This window comes from Cetorhinus maximus, chromosome 6, assembly GCF_964194155.1.
Source record: "Cetorhinus maximus chromosome 6, sCetMax3.hap1.1, whole genome shotgun sequence".
NCBI lineage: Eukaryota > Metazoa > Chordata > Chondrichthyes > Lamniformes > Cetorhinidae > Cetorhinus > Cetorhinus maximus.
Window position 1 is genome coordinate 26,188,467 of NC_135884.1, and position 22,346 is coordinate 26,210,812.

Consider the following 22,346-nt stretch of genomic DNA (forward strand, 5'->3'; position numbering starts at 1 on the left):
AAAAAGAAACCTTGGAGTGTTTGAAGTGCGGTGTGCACGTGCTAAGATTACTTTGGGCAGCGAGTTCGAGAAAAAATACAATTTTTCACTTGTTTTAAGTACAAAAGTTGCTCTTCTCCTGCAGATTTTGTCTTTTCTGAAGCAGATGAAGGATGTTGAAGCATTTATAAATTCCTGGCAATCAGTAGACATGCATTTGTCGGACAGATCAGAGGACAAAAACACTGCTCAATTGCTTTGTTACTTTCCCCAACAGATTCTCAATCCGCAATGACCTTGACAGTTTTCAACCTACAATAACTCATCTGATATTTTTTATTGAGCCAGCTAAAAGTAAGAAATACAAGCCAATATTCAGCAAAAACAGTCAAGTCAAGGCAAACACGCCCTGGTCATTGGAAACTTCTTACTGCACCATAGTAGCAGCATGTCATGCAAGGCAAAGTCTTTCCCAAAGCAAAGCAGTCATGGGTTTTCCAGGTGCTAAGGATATTCAGAGCAAGGGGAGAATAAAAAGAAACACTCATTGCTTTACATGTTTGAATTATCTGTGATAATTATGTTTCCTCAGAAACTCTGATTAATAGCCAAAAGGATAAAAGTAGTGGGTCAAAGGAGAGAAACAGGGTTTTTGACCTAAAATGAATGATTGAAGGATCTTTGCAAAAAAAAATAAAGCTAATACGTGATGACAATTAGAGAAATGTTTTTCATATCAATGGCTTTTCATGAGGAATGGGATTCATTTAAAATAGTTAGAATCAGACAGATTGGCCAGGAATGTTAAAAGGAACAACTGGGAGGTCTTAAAATAATTGGGACCGAGACTGTTCTGGCTGTCTTTGAATGTGGCTTCTTGTCCTAAAGGATCTAAAGTAAAGATGTTCCCAATTATAAAGGATAATTTAAGATTAGAGCATTGAAATTTAGATAATTCCAGCATGAGAGATTCATAAGTAACAATTATTCCCTTCAAATACTTTCATGCCAATGCTAGATGAATTAGAAATAGAATCACATTCATATGCAGCTATGAAAGAAATAGGCATAAAAGTCAATATCTCACAGCATGATGCCTGAATTTTAGTTGAAGGGTTATATCTGATATCAAAATAGGGCATATTGGGATAGGATAACATGCTGAGGAATACAGTTCTAGTTGTTAGGAAGGATTTAATTCTTTCAAAAAAAAAGATAGTAACTAAAGCAATGAGTGCAGTCAGCCCTAGATTGGTCCTTGGTACCTATTACAAGCTTTCAGGCCAAGGGGCCAGCCAGAACAAGGCACTGGTTCAATGAGGGGTGCAGGGTACATGCCAGGAACAGCACCAGTTATACTTAAAAAATAAACCTGGTGAAGCTACCCAGAATTCATGCATGCTACACAACAGAAGCAGCATGCTATAGACAGAGCTAAGTGATCCCACAACCAACAGGTTAGACCAAAGTTCTGCACATCCAGTTATAAATTGTGCTGGACAACAAATTGGAATTGGAGGCTTCACAAACATCCCCATCCTCAATGATAGGGGAACCCAGCATGTCAATGTAAATGACAAGCTTGAAGCATTTGCAATCATCTTCAGCCAGAGGTGCAGAGTGGATGACCTCCCTGAAGCCCCCATTATCATGGATGCTAGCCTTTAGACAATCAATTCACTCCAACTATCAAGAAATGACAGAAGGCACTGAAAACATCAAAGGCTTTAGGCCCTGACAACATCCCAGCTGCAGTAATGAAGACTTGTACTCCAGAACTAGCCACATCCCTAGCCAAGCTGTTCCAACACAGCTACAACACCAGCATCTATCCAACAAAATGGAAAATTGCCCAGACATGCCCTGTTCACACAAAAAAGGACATATCTAATCCAGTCCACTCTTGTTCAGCAAAGTGATGGAAGATGTCGTCAACAGTTCTATCACGTGGCACTGACAACAGTATCCTGCATCACCAATGCTCAGCTTGGGTCCTGCCAGGGTCACTCAGCTCCTGACCTCATTACATCCTTGGTCCAAAGATGGACAAGAGAGCGGAGTTCCAGTGGTGAGGCGAGAGTGACTGCCCTTGACATCAAGACAGCATTTGACTGATATTACAACTGGACAAGCCCGATTCCAGGGTGGAACCCAGCTTGATAAAAAAAAAGTTAGGATCTATTTGTTTGTTTAGATACTTGGAGAGTAACTACTGAACAGAGTCACAGCAGTCAGCTGATGAACTCTTAACAAAAGAATAAAATATTTATTCAACAAGATGAATTATATTACAATACTCCTTCACCCACAACTAAACCTTTACAGATAAACAGATTTGTAAGGATAACACAAATTACAAAAGCTATCTTATACTCTAATATCCACAATAAGTACACAGTCCATGTAAACCAATTGGTGGCCTGCAGTCAGGCACACCACACTCACTATGTGACAGATGCCACCTCAATCAGATGCTGTGGATCTCTCAACCACCCCCAGACCATGAGACCATAAGACCATAAGAGCAGAAATTAGGCCATTCGGCCCATCGAGTCTGCTCCACCATTCAATCATGGCAGATCGGTTTCTCAACCCCATTCTCCCACCTTCTCCCCGTAAACTTTGATCCCCTTACCAATCAAGAACCTATCTATCTTGGTCTTAAATACACTCAATGACCTGGCCTCCACAGCCTTCTGTGGCAATGAATTCCATAGATTCACCACTCTCTGGCTAAAGAAGTTTTTCCTCATCTTTGTTCTAAAAGGTCTTCCCTTTACTCTGAGGCTGTGCCCTCGGGTCCTAGTCTCTCCTACTAATGGAAACATCTTCCCCACGTCCACTCTATCCAGGCCTTTCAGTATTCTGTAAATTTCAATCAGATGCCCCCTCATCCTTCTAAACTCCATCGAGTATAGAGCCAGAGTCCTCAAACGTTCCTCATATGTTAAGCCTTTCATTCCTGGGATCGTTCTCGTGAACCTCCTCTGGATCCTCTCCAGGGCCAGAACATCCTTCCTGAGATATGGGGCCCAAAATTGCTCACAATATTCTAAATGTGGTCTGACCAGAGCCTTATAAAGCCTCAGCAGCACATCCCTGCTTTTATATTCTAGTCCTCCCGAAACATTGCATTTGCCTTCCTAACTACCGACTCAACCTGCAAGTTAACCTTAAGAGAATCCTGGACTAGGACTCCCAAGTCCCTTTGCATTCCAGATTTCTGAATTCTCTCCCCATTTAGAAAATAATCTATGCCTCTATTCTTCCTACCGAAGTGCATGACCTCACACTTCCCCACGTTATATTCCATCTGCCACTTCTTCGCCCATTCTCCTAACCTGTCCAAATCCTTCTGCAGCCTCCCCGCCTCCTCAATACTACCTGTCCCTCCACCTATCTTTGTATCATCTGCAAACTTAGCAAGGATGCCCTCAGTTCCTTCATCTAGATCATTAATGTATAAAGTGAAAAGTTGTGGTCCCAACACTGACCCCTGCGGAACTCTACTAGTCACCGGCTGCCATCCTGAGAAGGACCCCCTTATCCCCACTCTCTGCCTCCTGCCAGATAGCCAATCTTCTATCCATGCTAGTACCTTGCCTCTAACACCATGGGCTCTTATCTTACTGAGCAACCATACGAAGGTTTCCAATCTCCACTCTCCAAGACCTCACCTTGGAATCTTCTCCCTAACCAACGCTTTCTCTCAGATGCCTTCCACAAGGGTTCAAGTCCAGGGTTTCGAACTCTCCTTCTGATGTTCCTCTCTCCTGGGTCAGCACATGCGTTCAAGCTTTCTTCCACGCTCTCTCATTCACTCAGTTGTCAATAGTGCACCACTGCTTCATATGCCCATAGCAAAGAGTTACCTTCGGCTGTCTCTTTGGACCTTTTGGTTTCTCACAAGCCTTTATTACTTTAAACTTGAAGCTTGGAGCCTTTATCTGCCCCTCACTCTTGTCAGGACCATTTTTCAGGTTCCTGTCCTTCCTTTGACTAGCAGGTCTTCTTGGGACTGTCTCCCTTTCCACTCCCCTGGATTTTGGGGACTTTCTTCTTTAGCTTGGGACTTGCTATCTGTCCAATCTGGGTTGCTTCTGCTTGGCAGCTGTCTGCAAAAACTGACAAAAACTGTTGTTTCTAGTTTCTTCTGTGTGTCTCTGTGGGAGGGGCCTGCCTCTTTGGACCCCTGTTGCTAAATAGCCCAGTTTTTCTACTTTTGTTGGTGCTTAACTTCTCTTATTGCCGTAAGCTCTCAATTAGAAATGCAGGCACCTTTTAAAGTGAAACTAAAACTCAACTTAACTTTTCTTAATAGATGCAGAAATACAACTCAAACTGAAACATTAAAGCTAAAACTCATTCCTAACACCAACAAATACCAATATAAAACTTACTCTAACTATTCCGATCGCCTAATGGCAAGTGTAGCATCAAGGCACCCTTGCAAAATAGAAGGCAATGGGAACCAGGGATGAAACTACTGGTTGGAGTCACACCTAGCACAAAGAAAGATGGCTGCACAGTTGGAGGTCAATCATCTCATTCCCTGGACATCACTGCAGGAATTCCTCAGGATAGTGTCCTAGGCCCAATCATGGACAGAAAAATCAATAATGAAGAGTATCTATCTCCACTTGTTACCTGGGATGAAACATTTAAGTTATGAAGAGAGGTTGGATAGACTTGGTTTGTTTTCGCTGGAGCAGAGAAGACTGAGGGGCGACCTGATTGAGGTGTACAAGATTATGAGGGGCATGGACAAGGTGGATAGGGAGCAGCTATAAGGGGAACCCCTTAGTTGAAGGGTCAGTCACAAGGGGGCATAAGTTCAAGGTGAGGGGCAGGAGGTTTGGTTGGGGGGGGGGGGTGTGAGGAAAAGCTTTTTTACCCAGAGGGTGGTGACGGTCTGGAATGCGCTGCCTGGGAGAGTGGTGGAGGCAGATTGCCTCACATCCTTTAAAAAGTACCTGGATGAGCACTTGGCACATCATAACATTCAAGGCTAGGGGCCAAGTGCTGGTAAATTGGGATCAGGTAGGTAGGTCAGGTGTTTCTCACGTGTCGGTGCAGACTCGATGGGCCGAAGGACCTCTTCTGCACTGTGATTCTGATTCTGAAGCTTTTGAACAAAAGTTCAGAAGTGGGGATATTCACTGATGATTGCACAGAGCTCATAATGCCTCTGTCCATATTCCCATGCAGCAAGACCCATGCATCAGCCCAAGCTAGAATGTTAAATGGCAAGTAACATTTGTGCCATACAAGTACCAGGTAATCTCCAGTGAAAGAATCTAACCATCTCCCCTTGACATTCAATAGTATTACCATCTCTGAATCACCCACTGACCAGAAACTTAACTGGACCAGCCATGTAAGTACTGTGGTTACAAGAGCGAGTCAGAGGCTGGGAATTCTGCAACGAGTAACTCATCTCCTGCTTCCCCATAGCCTGTCCACAAGACAAGTCAGGAATATGATGGAATGCTCTCCACTTGCCTGGATGAGTACAACTCCAAAACCACTCAAGAAGCTTGACACCATCCAGGACAAAGTAGCCCATTTGACTGGCACCCCATCCACTACCGGTGCACAGCGGCAGTGTGTACCATATACAACGATGCGCAGCATCAACTCACTCAGGTTCCTTCGACAGCACGTTTCAAATCCATAACCTTCACCACCTAGAGGGACAAAGGCAGCGTGCAGCAGACTGAAATCCTGGAACTGCTCCCTTACAGCACTGTGGGTGTAGCTGCACCACACGACCACAGCAGTTCAAAGTGGCACATCAGCACCTTAAAGGACAATTGGGGATGGGCAATAAATGCTGTCCTTGTTAGCAATGTCCACATCCCATGAACAAATAAAAAATGTACAAGTGGCCTTAAAAAGACATGCCAGGTGAAACAGCTCCATTTTTTTATAGGTTGCATCACATCCATGCTCAAGATTCCATGCTGTGAGCAACAGTTTAAAATTTAAAAAACATTAAAGCAGTTACCTGGTCCCATTCTCATCTACCCAATTGTAGCCAGAAAACCATTTAATGGTTTCGCTTCCCAAACTGGTACCTCTGGTGTATCTCAAACATCTATCCTTTGTTCCCCCCTCCTATTTCTCATCTATTGCCTCCCTTGGTGACATCTGAAAGCACAGCATTAGTTTTCAAACGTATGCCAATAACACAGAGCTTCCTTACCATCAGTGCTCTCGACTCCTCTACTGGTGGCAAAGTTAGGATCCAGTACTGGATGAGTATAAATTTCTTCCAATTAAATATTTGGAAGACTGCCTCTGTCCCCCACTCCAAACTCAGTTCCCTAGCTACTGACTCCATCCCCCTCCCTGGCAACAATCTGAGACTGAACCAAACTGTTTGCAATTTTGGTGTCCTATTGAGCCAGAGTTGAGCTTCTGACCACATCTGTGTAATTACTGAAACTGCCTATTCCAACGCCCACAATATCATCCTTGCCTCAGCACATCAGCTGCTGCAACCTTTGACCATGTCGTTTGCCACCTTTAAACCTGACTATACCAATGCACTTCTCGTTGGGCTCCCGCATTCTACCCTCTATAAAACTTATGTCCTTACTCATAACATCCTATTCACCTATGTTCCATGTACTCCCCGACCTGCACTTGATCCCAGTCGCACAACTGATTATAGAGAATTCTCCACCTTGTTTTGAAATCCCATGGCCTCACTCTTCTCCCTGTAATCTCCTCCAACCCACAACCCTCCATGGTACCTGACCTTGCCTAATTCTGGCCTCTGAGGCTCACCAATTTTAAGTTGATCTACCATTTGTGGTTATGCCTTACATTGCCTAAACTACTCCACCTCTCTTTATTCCTTTATGAAATTCGTTAAAACCTACTTCTTGGACCAAGCTTTTAGCATTCTGTCCTAAAATGGCCTTATTTGGCTCAGTATCTAACTTTGCTTTAAACGCTGTTTAGCACCTTGGGGCATTTCTGTTAACTAAATATAAAGTTGCTGCTGTTGTTCAGTTTTAGTTGGTGTAATTGGGACAATATTGTTCCAAATATTAGTACTACAGATCATAAAAAAATTCCTGCACTTAAATTCTATTTCATACAATAGAGCATTAGAATTCCAAACTCAATTACCTAATCAAACAAGCTTGTTGCAATCATGAACTTGGGAACCAAACAAACAAAAAAAAAGCACACTAAGTATTTTTATTCAAGAATCTATTTATTCTCATGGACAGCAGGGTTAATGGCTACGGAAGCAGTTTACTTGTCAGTTTTACTGGCCTCTTTACCAGTGTAAAACCATTTATTTGATTTAATGCCTACAGTCCAGCACGTTTGACTCCATCAAGTTTCTGATAGATTAGTTTAGTCATTTGGTAGTACAGAACTTGAGTATTGCTGAAAAAAAGGCATGAGTGCAAGACGAAAAGCTTTGACAGCATCAGGACAATCGCAAGAATGCCAATGTCAGGGGAAGCAGCAACTTTATATTGTATGAGAAGAGTGCGCTGATTGGTCAGCATGTGGACCCTGATTGGCAAAGGCATTGCGCCATGGAGAATGCACCAGTTAAATGGTGACTAACAGTTAACTGCCAAGCATTGTTGGAAATTTAAACCAGGCAGCTTGACTGATTGGTCAAGGCACTGCCCTGAGGAATGAACCAGCAAACGATGTCATTTATTTTGTTTAGCTGAAACAGGAGTAGTGTGTGTACATGTTCTGTCTGCAAAGAACAGGGGCCTACGTATTAATATGTTGCTTTCAATACACACAAATGCACCACACTCGAGCCCAACTGACAGACAATCTTAAATTGGTTGCCAGCATATTATTAAGCAAACGTTGTCCCATCGTGGAATCACATCTAATGTTGGACAATGGTGTTTTGAGTTTTGCAAGCACAGGCTGGTTGGGTACATTCTGTACCTTGCCTGTTGCGAACAGCAGAAGGAACATGCTGTTTGATATGATCCACCAGTCTTTGGAATGTACTGCCTACATACCTAGCATCACACTGTCACTGAAATTCATATACCACATTACTCGCGTGTGATAGGCAGAACGTCTTGACAGCAGCACCCTGTTAGTAGCGGATACCACTCGTACTGCTGCGACATAGTAGCAGGGTGAAACAGCTAGCTTCACCTGTTGCTCAAATTTTGAAGATACCTTGCCCTTCCAGAGTAATCTGAGGTAGACTGGGCACTTCTCAGGGCCGGAAGTGACAGCCTTAGGGCCATTCATAAGTTTGTGCGATATAACTTTTTTCACCAACTTTTGTTTTCCTCTAGAGGAGGAAAGGCAAATCTTAAAAACATGTACATTAGAAAATAATCCTCCTGAGTTATGATGGACTCTGGGATCATTTGTTAAATTCATAGAAGATTCATTTCTACTTGTGAGCATTTGATACTATTCTCCATTTGTTTAAGTAGACAGAACAGATGCGACCTTTTATTGACTCCAAAAACAAAGATTCAAACCATCTTTGCTTGACCAACCATCAACACTGACATTATTTCCAGTAAGTCTTACCACAGTTCCCCACTGTGGGAATTGAACCATGCCATGACCTGACTTAAGCAAACTAGGAACAAGTTATCAACCATTAAAACTTGAGATTTAGTGACTCTCTTGTTTTAGAAAGCATACCTTGAGAAAAGGAGCAAAGTAATAACTGGCTGTATTCTATAGCCCTTAAATACTCTATACAGGAAGAGATTATATTTATAAACAAACCTAAACCATTTTAACATTTTATCCATGTACAGGAGGCTTGTAATCATTCTGGAGAACATACAGACGGTTTAAAAACTCCAATGTAAAACAGACTTTATAATTTAACAAATGATCCCAGAGTCCATCATAAACTTAGGAAAATTATCTAACATACATGTTTAAGATTTTTTCAGCCTTTTCTCCTCTAGGAGGAGATCAAAAGTTGGGGAACAAAGTTATATCCAAGGCTTGCAGCTTGAAAGAATGTGTGCTCACACAAGATTTGTAAAATGTACTAACACCAAAACTAGTTAAATGCTATTGAAAAAAAAGTTTTGATATTTCCCCAAAACCTGCAAACAATTAACCTATCTCATTAATGGCTGAAAAAGTTGCATCCCATTGGGTTGGGGGGCTCTTTGTCCTGCACATTCAGAAAAGGTCTTGCCCTTGGGTTGTGAACATGGAGATAAACAGGCAAAACGTCCATTTGAAGAAACAAGCTGCAAGGACAGTCTGGTCCAAAGCCTGCAAGATGGCTAGAATACCAAACAACAAATAAAAGTCAAGTAAAATGATCCGCCAATATGCAGGCATGTAGTATGTTGTTATTTTGTATCACAGTGCACCAAGACAAGTTGTACTATTGAATTCAAGCACAACCGTTTATCTGTTTGCGGTTCTAAAAATTACAGATAGGTTTTTCATATCTGGAATTGTCATATGTTTTCTCAGACCTCTTTCAAAAAGATTGAAGCAACAGACTGGAAGGCACATGAAAGATGTGTTATGGACTTGCAAGTCAAGGTGAATGCATTGTTACATCACTTGATTTATACCATGATATAAGCAGATACAGGAGTGAAAGTCAAATTTGGCATGCAAAGTGTTTATGATGAAGTTACTAGAATAGGTGACCAAAAAGCTTGATTAAAGATACAGGTTTCAAAGGGGTATCTTAAAAAAAGGTGGAGACAGAGGTGAAGATACGGAGGTTTAGGGAGATCTATACTGCTAAAGGAACAGGCGCCGGTGATGGACGGAAAGACGTGGTTGATGGACAAGAAACCAGAGTCAGTGGAATATAGAGTTCTTAGATGGTTGTAGGGTATGACATAGATAGGAATGGATGAGATATGCAGGGATCTGAACACAAGGATGAGAAAATTAAGGTGTGGTGGACAGGAGCCAACCTAACTCAGAGCTGGACACAGTGTAGGTTAAGATGTGAACAAACATTTGGATGAACCGGAGTTTAGTGAGGGTGGAGCAGCCAGAAGAGCATTGGAATAGTCATGTGAAAAGGAAAACATGGCTTAAAATGGTTTCAGCAGCAGAAACATGCAATGCCTGATTCTTCTACTTCTGCAGCAGTCTTTCTGATGGAGAGGATATGCTATCAGAAACACAGCTTGGTCAAGTAACAATCCACAGTTGCAACAGTCGCTAATGAATCCAAAAAGATGACCGAGATCTTCAAATACTCTAAATGGGTCCACTGTTACTGAGATGAGGATTCTTGAGTGCTTTGAATAGGTTCCAGATTACTATGCAGAGAAGCATACCCTGAGATATGGAATAAGAGGAGGATGTTGGAATCTGTGGCCATTACAGACAGACCTATATAAGGGAATACCGTGAAAACATCAGTTATGAACATAGAAAAGACTGAAGTATGAATCAACCTATACTTACAAGCTCCAACCATGGATTGCCCCCTCCAAAATGTTTACAAGCCATATGTACACACAAAAGTTGAGTTTCATAAACATTAAAGATCACACTAAAGATCGAATTTGGTGCCTTAAAAAAAAAGTCTTGACCAGGCATGGTTCTAAAGAAATAAATGATGAAGAATACAGAAAGAGGGATTATGTGAGGAAAAGTAAATTTGCTAGAGGAAAGATTGAAGGATTTTTAAAAATGCACTTAAGCACAATCCAAGTATGAATCAATGAATATCAGTAATACTTAAAGCTGCACCCATTTGTCTGCTGCATCCAGGGTGAAATTACTACAACCCAAATAACCAATACCTAGCACTTGTATAGTACTCTTGGCATGGCCAAATGTCACAATGGCCCACAGACACTGGGGGAAGGATACATAAAAGACAGACACTGGCCAGCAATTTAGGAAAAAACATAAAAATGCAGAGATTTGATGGCGAGGTAGGGGATAAAAAGAAATGGAGGATAAAAGAAAGTCATAGATCAGTAAGCAAGCAGATACGTAGAACTGGAGAAAGCCAAAAGGAGTATGCTGCAAAACCATGGAGGGACTGCAAACAAGGACAAGAACTTCAGAATAATCTCAGTTTGAAGTTATTCAGAATAGAATAAGTGTAATGTAAAAGTTCTTCAACACAGATAAAAGGTATTTCAAATATCGTGTTCATGTCCATATTCATGAACCTTTGAAGCTCATTTGCTAAGATATCAATTCCATTCCAAATTTTACAGAAGTATCAATTTTCTTTAACAACCTAACTTTGAGGCCTATGAAGTGCAGAGTTTCATATCTACTGTTAACACAAGTTCGAGGTACTGCAATGTGCGCAAAATGTCAGTGTTGCAATTGAAGTTCTCTCCCAAAACATGTTCAACCAAGATAGTTTCCTTAAGAAAATCTGCATCTAAGACATGATGGAAGTGAGGGAATTCCATAGCACTACTATTTTATTTGCACAATAGGTAGCCAATGTAGTCTCCACTACATTCTTCTGCTACTTCTAAAGATGAGACATGATAAATTTTAAGCTTGTAACAATAACAGCTGAATGTTTACAAATGAGAAGCAAAACACACAAGAAACATCAATATTCCCTTACTACAGGATCTGTTTTAAAAGAAGAGTCTTTAGGTCATTCCAATTACCTTTAAACCGTTTGTCTGGTGAAATGGCACACACCAAAGACCTCCAATGGAGCTGCTCTAGATTCCCTCTATCAAAACCAGGCAGTCAAACCAGTCAGACCGCTGTCCAAATAGTTATGTTTTTCTTTTAATCAAAGAAGCCTGTTCCTTGTTCAAAGGACTAATTTCCAATAGTCAGTTGGAATATTTATCAACTAAACCAAAGAAATGTGAATAGCAATCACTCAACTGTTTATGGAATTGTTTGCCCTCAATACCTGTCTGCAACAGAATCTATTTAGAATGCCTCATGAACACATTCTGTAATACTGAAAAGGCCATTGGACTAGACAAACAACTAAAAAAGTTTGTTCAGTTGGCAACTTGACTTCCCATGAAACTAAATGCTATCTCTAGGCACCTTGTGTATTTATTTTCTCCTCAACAAATGCAGAAGATTTCATGTCTCAGACCACAACTTACATGAATCAGATGTATTCAAGAAAATACAATACAGAAATCTTAGTTAAGGTTTGCTTTTCAGTTGCTTACCTTCCCTTCTTTTAAAATGTGTTTGCTCTTAAAGTCATCTTTCAAAACTAAGCTTTTCATTGAAAGCTACAAAAAGATACATTTGATAAACTGTTTTTATTAGCTACCAAAATCTGGTGTAAAATCAGTAATATATCAAAGCTTCTTGTTCAGTTTTCTCTCCCATTGGGTACTTTTAAATTTGCTTAGCTTTGTGATATTCTTTTCCCCTCAACATTGGTCAGAAGGTACTTCCACAATATTAACTTGCATCTCAACTCATCATATGCAGTTTCAGATACTGGAAAGTAAAAGCTATTTTAGTTTGGCAAAAATAATTGTTTTATTCCTCCTTATCTTGACTGAACACAGTGCTGAAACAAACATTTTACTGCATAAGATATAGAAGCAAGCTACTATCAAAATATGAGTGCATGAAGGACATGGATGAAAGCAAAACATGCATGAATCATTTAAAATTTAATCAGATGGTCTCCTATAAGAAGCCAGCAAATTGCCTGGGATTGTATTGAAGACCACAATATGTTTCTGAGGGGAGAAATAATAGTCCAGGCTGATTTAAATAACGATGAAAGGTTGCAGACCTGAAAACGTTAACTGTTTCACGCTCCACAGGTGCTGCCAAACCTGCTGAGATTCCCAGCACCTGCAGTATTTTGCTTTCGTGATCTGGTTAAAGGGCCAAATGGGATTCTGTTGTTGTTATGAGAAAAAGGCCACGTCATGATATTTACAAAAGATGCTGTTTAAACTAATTGAAGAGTCACATAATCCAACCCATTTTCTATTGCATGTTGAAGAGTCAGAAAACCTACATTAGCAACCACACCCCAGCTGCTTTCCTTCCAAGATGTGGGAGCTGTGGCTCAGTTCATAGCACCCTCGCCTTTGAATCAGAGGGTTGTGGGTTCACGTCCCACTCCCGGAAACCAAGAACTGTGATTGTACTCGAAAGAGTTGCAATCTGTGACTGTTGATAACTCGAACGAGTTTCCAAGATGTGGGCACGTGGGGAGGTTTACCCAGCACACGATGGTTCGCCCTGATGGCTCAAATCTCCGGCGCAAACACCTCTAGCGACACCATTTCCAACCTGAGGAAACAAAAAAAAACAGAAAATGCTGGGGAAAACTCAGCAGGTCAGGCAGCACCTGTGGAGAGAGAAACAGTTTAACATTTCCAATCCCAAATGGGGGGACTCGAAAACGTTAACTCTTGTTTCTCCCTCGACAGATGCTGTCAGACCTTGCGGGGTTTTTTTTTAACCTCACATTCTGTTTTTGATGTCGGGTTTCCAGCATCCGCAGCATTTTGCTCCTGGGCAATCTGAAGAAAGCGGTTCCAAACATCGCCCCGCCCTCCTCACGCTCGCCAGCAGCACGCATGCGCGCCGCTACACCTTCCCGCCTGGCGGCGGAAAGGAGCAACCCCAGTGACAGCGCAGACACTGGCACTCACTGGAGACTCAGGATCAGATCATGGTGACATTCATGATCAGGAAAAAGAAAATAGCAATACCACACACACACACACACACACACACAATTACTAACGTCATCATCAGCGAATAAAGATCCAATCAATAGCATATCACAAAAAATGTAGCCACTGTAACCCAACACCACAGCAAACAAGTCATACAATAGCATTCAGCCTTTGCAGATCGACTCAATGTCCTCCCATCAAGGCTAAAGCTAACCTTTATCACAAAGATTTGTTTCTTTTTAATTGAACGTGCCATTAGCTGCATTGAGAAATTCTATTCATAACTACTTGGAGTATGTACATATTTGCACCCTTTCACATCAGAATTTTCCAATGTTAGCTTCAACTTGTACTCATGTTACAGCTGAGTGGCATTTTCCCTGCTGTCATGTATAGATCTCGCTCACTGTACACCAGTGGATAGATGCTCTGTACTTTACAGGTACCTTTCCTTTCGGTTCTACGTAGTCAGTTAATATGATGACCAGAGTTAAAATTTCCCTTCTTAAAAAAAGGTAAAAAGAATGTTTCTGTAGCTCACTTTATTTAAGAGGAATACAACAGCGTTAAAGGAAAGTGGTGTCACTGGGAAAGCCAGATAGTGAAACAAGGACAGAACTTCCTATTTGGAATAGTTTAACATTCAAGAATAACAGTCGCGGTGTGTTTAAGCGGGGAGAAATAAGAGTCTAAAATTATTCCACAGTAAATCTTGAGCAGTTATGAGGTCACTGACACCTTGTTATTCCATTCGCCCAAACACAAGCGCAATTCAATCGAGTTATTTACATTACTGAAATACATACATCTCGAAAATATTTAATATAAACATACAAGGGCATCCTCGACACCCGGAGGCATGAATGTATCGGAAAAGCCGAGGCCATTGTTCCATTTCTGGGAGTTTAGATACTAAATATATCATGGATTATGGATTAAGCAAATCGACTTATCAGGATGCCAGGATACCACAGATGTTGCCGGATATCATAACCATTTCACTGAAGCAGTATTTCACTTCACTTCTGACAACATGCACTATTCTCCCAGAAAGTCCTCTTAGCGCTTGAATAAAAATCGTTCAGTTTTTGAAATGCTTCACAAACTATTGCGACTCTGCTCTGTTGCTGTCTTACGACTTCGACAGAATCCACATTCGTTCCATTTATTGTTTCGTCGCAAATATATAACAACATTACTCATCTCAATACCTCATCGCGTGAAGCTAAAACGCCCCGAGGTAGGAAACGCCAGATATTTGTTATTCTGAACGCTTAAGTTATTTTCTCTTCAGGTTGTCAGGAGGGAGAGTGGGTGGGGAGCTGAGAATTGATGACCCTTAAACGTTATGGAGAATTTTGACTTGCGTGTGTTTGTTTTTGGAGAAAATACGATTCCTGCTTTAAGACTTTTAAAATCACAAATACATGGACTTCCATTCACATCCACAAACTCAAACTATGCTGATCTCCAACACGTTATAGATCATAATTTATTTTAAAAGTTTTTGCGGTGGCAATGAATAGAAGGTCCTCTTTAAAAAGGTCTCCAGATGCGCGTTACTATCGCGCTTGATACGCCGCTAAATGAATGAAAGCAGCAGCCCTGTAATAAAAAAAAATGCAGTAGCTTCACTTTCTGCAGCTGCTTCCGAAAAGATAATTAAAGTCAAGAGCAATGGGCACGGCCATATGATTACTCAGTTCCTGGAATTACTAGAAATGCATTAAAATTACCCGTGCTATACAAAAACAAAAAAGGATCAGCTCTCTAGAGACTAGGGTGCAGACCTTCCTGATTTAGCCGAGTCTCTCATATCTCTGCCCATACAACTTGAATCAGTGCATGCTACTCCGTACCTGCTCGTTTGCTTTATATGGAATATATATATATAAAAAACATAGTTTGCCTTTTGCTAACTATTTCCGTAAAAGATTAACGAAAGCCCACACTTTAGCAGGAATAACGGTTGTTCATACATTACGAGATGCCGACACTTCAGATTTGCAACTTAAGCAGCCCACTAAGATGCCCAAAATGCAATCTTAGCTCGGTAATAGCGGATAACACTTTGCAAATGTAATTATATTGGATATAGAATCCGGAGCAAGAGTATCAGCAATTCTTACTTTTCTTGCTTTAAGTCCTCTTTAATTGATGCTAGAGGCGTATAGTTGGTGCTCTGCAAACGGCAAGTGGTCAGATGCCGCTGGTGCTCCTCTTTGAGACAGGCATTCTCCTTCCACAGCTCGGCCACTTGCTGCTCCAGCTCCTCGATACGCTTCTTCTGGTTCTCCAGCAACTCTTGCTGGGTCTCGATTATTTTATTTAGCTCTTTTAGATATTCCACGGCTCGGTTCGGGTTCTCCGCTGCGCCTTCCATGGCGAAGAAACGCCGTGTATCAAGTCCGTTATGTCCGCGGGAAATCAAATCACAGCCTTTCCTTAATAGTGAGGTAAACGCAAAGCGTCTTTTCCCAGCTGCTCTCCGCCATTGTTTGTTTTGCACTGAGTGAGTGAGTGAGCGGGTGGCTGGAGATTTGGCCACAGCCGCATGCCGTCCAGCTGAGCTCAATGTTCATCACACGTACCGCCTCAACGTGCCTTTCACCAGCCAGCTACACTTCATTGAGGGAAATACATTTAAAAGGGCAATTTCCCAGTCTCGTTTCGTAGCTTTCACCGTGTGTCTTGCACACCCGCTTTAAGGTAAAATGCGAAAGAAAGCCAAAGGTAATTGGCTGGAATGGACTGAGTCAAATTTCAACTTTGAATCATAACTCTTAGTGGGTCCTACCAAACCATGCGGCTGGGGCGAAGAATATAACTAGTTATCCAAGACACTTGTGCTAGATAATGAAATTGCACGGTGGCAGAATTTCTGCAAGCTGCAGTTTAAAGTAATCACTTCGCAAACTTTGTAGTGCAGCCTATCAAATTGTTCAACAATTCAGTTTAATAAAATGCAACACAAAACACACAACTGCTGTAAGTTTTTGCATCAGATGCTTCCAAAATCCAATGTCTCTGCGATAAAGATAGACTATAGTGCCTTTCCTGGTTCCAAAATGTTTTACAGCCAATGAAGTAATTTTGAAACAAAAACAGACAAATGCTGGAAAAACTCAGCAGGTCTAGCAGCACCTGTTAACGTTTCGAGTCCGTGTGACCCTTCTTCAGAGTAATTTTGAAGTTAATTTGCACACAGCAAGATCCCACAAACAACAAAGTGATAACTAACCAAATAATCTATTTTTAGGTGTTGGTTGAGGAATTAATATTGGCTAGGACAGTGAGGAGAATTCCCCACCTTGTTCCAAATAGCACTGTGGGGTCTTATATGTCCATCTGAAAAAGGGCCTCTATTTAACATCATATTTTATGCACCTCCCAGAATGCAGCACTACCGCACGACTGCACTGGAGTGTCAGTCAAGATTTTGTGCTCAAGTCTGTGGATTAGAGCTTGAACACAAGACCTTCTGACCCCTGAGGCATGAGTGCTACCACGGAGAAAGGGCTGACATCATCTGATTGATGCATCACAATTACTACTGGTAACAGATTGTACTGTGGTTCTCTCACTCTCCTTAATAGACAACACAGTGGCGCCAAGGAGGGTAGAGAGGTAGATTGAAATGTTTCTGGCTACTCACATTCCAATGACATTCATAACCATGGCCAAGGTAGTCTTAGTACAGGGCAGAGGTCAACGAAAAGGAACTCAATCATGAATTGGATGGACTTCTCAAGGAAGCAATGACACTATCGAGACCCTGAAGAGAGGAAAGGGAGAGTAAAACATGTTTTACACAAAATACTTACCTGATGGCCTGCAGTTTGCAACAGTAATGAGAGTAAACTGTCAGCACCTGCCAGCAGTAATAGGAACTTCTGGAGTCTGCACACGCTCAAAATAATGTGGAAATCCAGAATTTGTTGTCAATGGTTCTATACTTCTCCAAAGAGTGTGCTATTAAGGCACCACTGCCACTAAATCCAAAATCCAGATTAATATCTCTGAGTTAAAAAAGACAATTATGTGGTGCCTTTCACAACTTTAGAGCATTCCAAAGTGCTTCGTAGCAAATGAGATAATTTTGAAGTGTAGTCCATATTAATGTAGGAAATGCAGTAGCCAATTTTTACAAGCAAAGTCCCACAAATAGCAACAAGAAAATGTTATTTTTTGGTGATGCTGGTTGACTTAATGGGAGGAACTCTCCTGCTCTTTTTAAAAATAGTGACATAGGATAATTTACATCTACCTGAGAGGCCAGAGAGGACCTTGGTTTAATATCTCATCTGAAAGTGCAGCAGTGTGGCACTTCCTCAATACTGTAGTGGAGTACCAACGGATGTACTCAAGTCTTTACAGTGGGACTTGAACCCACATCATCCTAACTCAAAGGCAAATGTGCTACCACTGCCTTGATAAAACATTGTTTGGGGAGGGCAGGTACCAGCCAAGTGCTTTTCACATAGAAGATGGAATGCTTTATTATTTTGGCTAGTGAGCCAAAAGGGATTGGATAAGTACTTGAAAAGGAAGTATATAGTAGGTTATGGAAAAGAGCAGAAAAATGGGATTAAATTAGATAGCTTGGTTGAAGAATTAGCACTGGCTACTGAACAAAATGGTCTCCTTTTATGCTACGATTCTTTAAAAGCCAAGCATTAATTTTGCCATTACTTCACACACAACTGACACCATGAGCAATGATATGATTTGCATTATGTTTTAATAAATGATTTGAAGAACAATTTTCACCAAACTGGTGCCTGTTAAATTTAGCTGGGTTTTTTGTGCCCTGTTGAGTAATCACTGAAGATTTAAAGGCATTCCCTGCTTTGACCAGGATTTTGCATTTCATCATCATTCCAGAATCAGAAACTCTGTATAAAAAAGTTGAGGAAATGGAAAGTGGTTTACTACATTGGAATTGGGGCTAAATTGGAAATTATTTAGTTCACTGAAATTCTGTGTTTTGATGAACATTCTGCTTAGATGACATTCACTTGTTTGAAACTAATTATGTAAGTAAAAGTTAAAAATAGAATGTATAACAGTGCGCATCTAAACATCTGGATCACTTGTTTTCCCTCTAAAAATAAATTTAAAATAATGTTATAGAAAAAGCCTTTGTTAATTACATTGTCTGCAAAACAATCCCACTTCAAATCATTAAGTTGCTTCTGTTTAAAAGCAAAATACTGTGGATGCTGGAAATGTGAAATAAAAACAGATGGCATTGGAAATATCAGCAGGTCAGGTAGCATTTGTGAAGAGAGAAACAGAATTAACTTTCCTCCCCTTCCCCCTTTCCCTGCCTCTGTACTTGTTTAAAAACCATCACATCTGTAACATTTTCCAGTTCTGATGAAAAGTCTGTTTCACTCTCCATTGATGCTGCCTGTTTTGCTGAGTATTTCCAGCATTTTCTGTTTTTATTTCATAATTGTCCTGGTGGACTCTTATCATATATGTATACTAATGCTGCATCTCGGCCTTGTAGGTCGCAGTATAAGTCTTGAGTCTAGGGTTTAAACTGACTTCAGAGGGAAGCAGTGTGAAATCCTCAAGACAAAACTGTCTCACACCATGTGGGTCTAACACCACTTGAATCGTGGTATCAAAACATAATTTTAAATGTTAAGGTAATCTATAGGACTCCCTCAACACTTCTTAAACTTACTTGGTGGTGGTTTAAATGTTTAGAAAGCGCAGATACTATTAACCATACTCACTAAACAGTTACATTTTAAACAATGGGAGGGTGCACTAAGCATGCATGTACATGTGAACTTTCTCCTGTAAATATTACAATACAAGTCAAAAACATAAACAAAGTATTAGCCCCAATTTTTACTCTAGGTCAGTTGCAGACAACTGAGTTTTTATTTCAGAGGAATAATACCAGAGGACCAGCCAACCTTGTGATTCTAAACAAGCTGGAGAAACAAGGTGTGGGAAATATGCATCTCCACTTGAGCTGTGAACTTCAGCCATCTCGAGGCTGGAAGCTTCATTGAACAGTCTCTGACAATTACTTGTACCCTTTTATTAAGCACTGGAAAAACATGCACTCAGCCAGCTTGACTTATATCAAATTACATTGTGAAATACATCTTCTACAACTGCACGGCCTCTCAATGCCATTCTAACTCTCCTCTATTTCCTCTAGACTGTTCTTGACAACCAAAGCTGCCCTGGACACCTCAGAGCCCTTATGAGGATATATCCACTCATGCCACATCACTCTCAAGCACCATCGTACAAGATTAGAGTTAGGTAGAATCTGCATGCGATGATGCACCAAGCACAAGTGTGTAGGGACAGGAGGCAGCTCAGTGGAGGGTGAGGTCCTCACCCACAACTGCTGAGGAAGACAGAGATAAGGACCTCAGGGGTCGAGCAATGAGAAGAAAACTGCTTGCCTACAGCTGCTCATACAAGCAGCTGCACAAAGCTATTGGAAATTTTGTCAAGGTGTTTTACCACCATCATTGAAAATGTGGGGGTGTCTGCTTCCAGTTTAGGCAGTGTCACCGTGCATGGCATCAGCACTCTGCAGTCTACCTTACGTAGTGTGGCGTCCTCCATGTTGGACTAACTCATGGAGCAAGTAATTGGTGAAGCCTTCAAGGAGATAGTTATTTCCTGCAGTCTTCCCTCCTGCAGAACCATGGACATGATGAGCCTCATGGAAGTGGCAGTGACAGACTGGAATACAAGAACGCAAGAATTAGGAGCAGGAGTAGACTTTTCGGCCCCTTGGGCCTGCTCCACCATTCGATAAGATCATGACATACCTGATAGAGGCCTCGTCTCCATTTCCCTGTCTGCCCCCCATATCCCTTGATGCCCTTGTTCCCCATAACCCTTGATGCCCTTGTTAATCAGGAGTCTAGCTGCATGTGTTGATCTCTCCTAGGACATTTGCTCAATCACCACCTCTCAATCAATATCTAAAATGGTGCCAGTAATCCAGCTGTGTCAGACTACACTAGCAGAAACAAAGCGACTGCCATCTGCATTCTCTCCTTCTCATGTTCAAGCATCCAGGCATTGCTCTCAAAGAGTCTCCACATGAGCAACAGCATTCTTCAATCATCTCTGCAGCTGCTGCTAAGGGAGAATTTTATAGGGTTGGTAAAGTGAGGTAGCCTTCTGTTATGAAAAGAGCTATGGGCTGGATTTAATGCAGTCCCTCTCAGCAAGAAACATGGCAAACGAGCCCACTTAATTCTGGGAGACACTCCACGTCAGACTCCTGGCAGTGGCAAAACCTCCCCTGATTAAGTGGGTGGGTGGAAGGGGCTGAAGTGGGATTGCCGGCTGCTGGCAGCAGGATTTACTTTTCCCTTTCATGGGATGTGGGCATTTATTGCCCATCCCTAGTTTTTATTTTAATTCATTTTTTATTCATTTTTATTAATTCACAGGATGTGGGCTTCGCTGGCTGGGTCAGCAATTATTGCCCATCCCTAGTTGCCCTTGAGAAGGTGGTGGTGAGCTGTCTTCTTGAACCGCTGCAGTCCATGTGGTGTAGGTACCACCCACAGTGCTGTTGAGGAGGGAGTTCCAGGATTTTGACCAGCAACAGTGAAGGAACGGTGATATATTTCCAAGTCAGGATGGTGATTGACTTGGAAGGGAACTTGCAGGTGGTGGTGTTCCCATGTATCTGCTGCCCTTGTCCTTCTAAGTGGTAGTGGTCATGGGCTTGGAAGGTGCTGCCTAAGGAGCGGTGCATCTTGTAGATGGTACATACTGCTGCTACTGTGCGTTGGTGGTGGAGGGAGTGAATGTTTGTGGATGTGGTGGCAATCAAGCAGGCTGCTTTGTCCTGGACAGTGTCAAGCTTCTTCAGTGTTGTGGGAGTATTCCATTACACTCCTGACTTGTCTCTAGATGGTGGACAGGCTTTGGGGAATCAGGAAGTGAGTTACTCGTTACACGATTCCTAGCCCCTGACCTGCTCTTGTTGCCCTTGAGAAGGTGGTGGTGAGCTGCCTTCTTGAACCGCTGCAGTCCATATGGTGTAGGTACACTCACTGTGGTGTAGGTACACTTACAGTGCTATTAGGGAGGGAATTCCAGGATTTTGACCCAGTGACAGTGAAGGAATGGTAATATAGTTCCAAGTCAAGATGGTGTGTGGCATGGAGAGGCACTTGTAGGTGGTGGTGTTCCCATGCATTTGCTGCCCTTGTCCTTCTAGGTGGTCGAGGTCGTGGGTTTGGAAGGTGCTGTCGAAGGAGCCTTGGTGAATTTCTGCAGTGCATCTTGTAGATGGTACACAAGGTTGCCACTGTGTGTCAGCGGTGGAGGGAATGAATGCCTAAGTTCATGGATGGAGTGCCAATCAAGTGGGCAGCTTTGTCCTGGATGGTGTCGAGCTTCTTGTATGCTGTTGCAGCTCCTGCTGGTGCTGCTGGGCAGTTGACAGCCTCTGATTGGCCAGCAGCTCTCAGTATCTGGGAGTTTCACCATTGGCGACCTCAATCAAGTGGATGACCTGGCGGTGACCACTTAAGTGCCTGAAGGGCACTTGATTCTTTCGGGCCTCCCCCACAGAAGTGACAGGGGTTCACCATTAGTTCTCCAATGGGTGAGTGGGACCCCTGTTGGCCTGACAGAATCCGGCCAATTAAGGGTTGACCACTTTCATGCCAAAATTATAGTTCAATTTACTAATTGCATATTTCTTGCAAATAAATTCATCTTTTTTACGTTTGGGAG

The 22,346-nt window shown here is 41.8% G+C and overlaps 1 protein-coding gene across 3 annotated transcripts in view; it reads right to left on the bottom strand.

Annotated features, from left to right (window-relative positions):
• iqsec1b (IQ motif and Sec7 domain ArfGEF 1b) overlaps nt 1-16,198 on the bottom strand; it is a 511,299-nt gene extending 495,101 nt beyond the window's left edge. For 2 of the 3 annotated variants that reach the window (XM_078543457.1, XM_078543453.1), the window contains exon 1: nt 15,731-16,198. In XM_078543457.1, coding sequence (XP_078399583.1) covers nt 15,731-15,984 — 254 coding nt within the window. In that variant the 5' untranslated portion in view covers nt 15,985-16,198. The remainder of the gene's footprint in view (nt 1-15,730) is intronic. The other variant, XM_078543454.1, reaches the window with a different exon arrangement.
• Between the last annotated feature and the right edge of the window lie 6,148 nt (nt 16,199-22,346).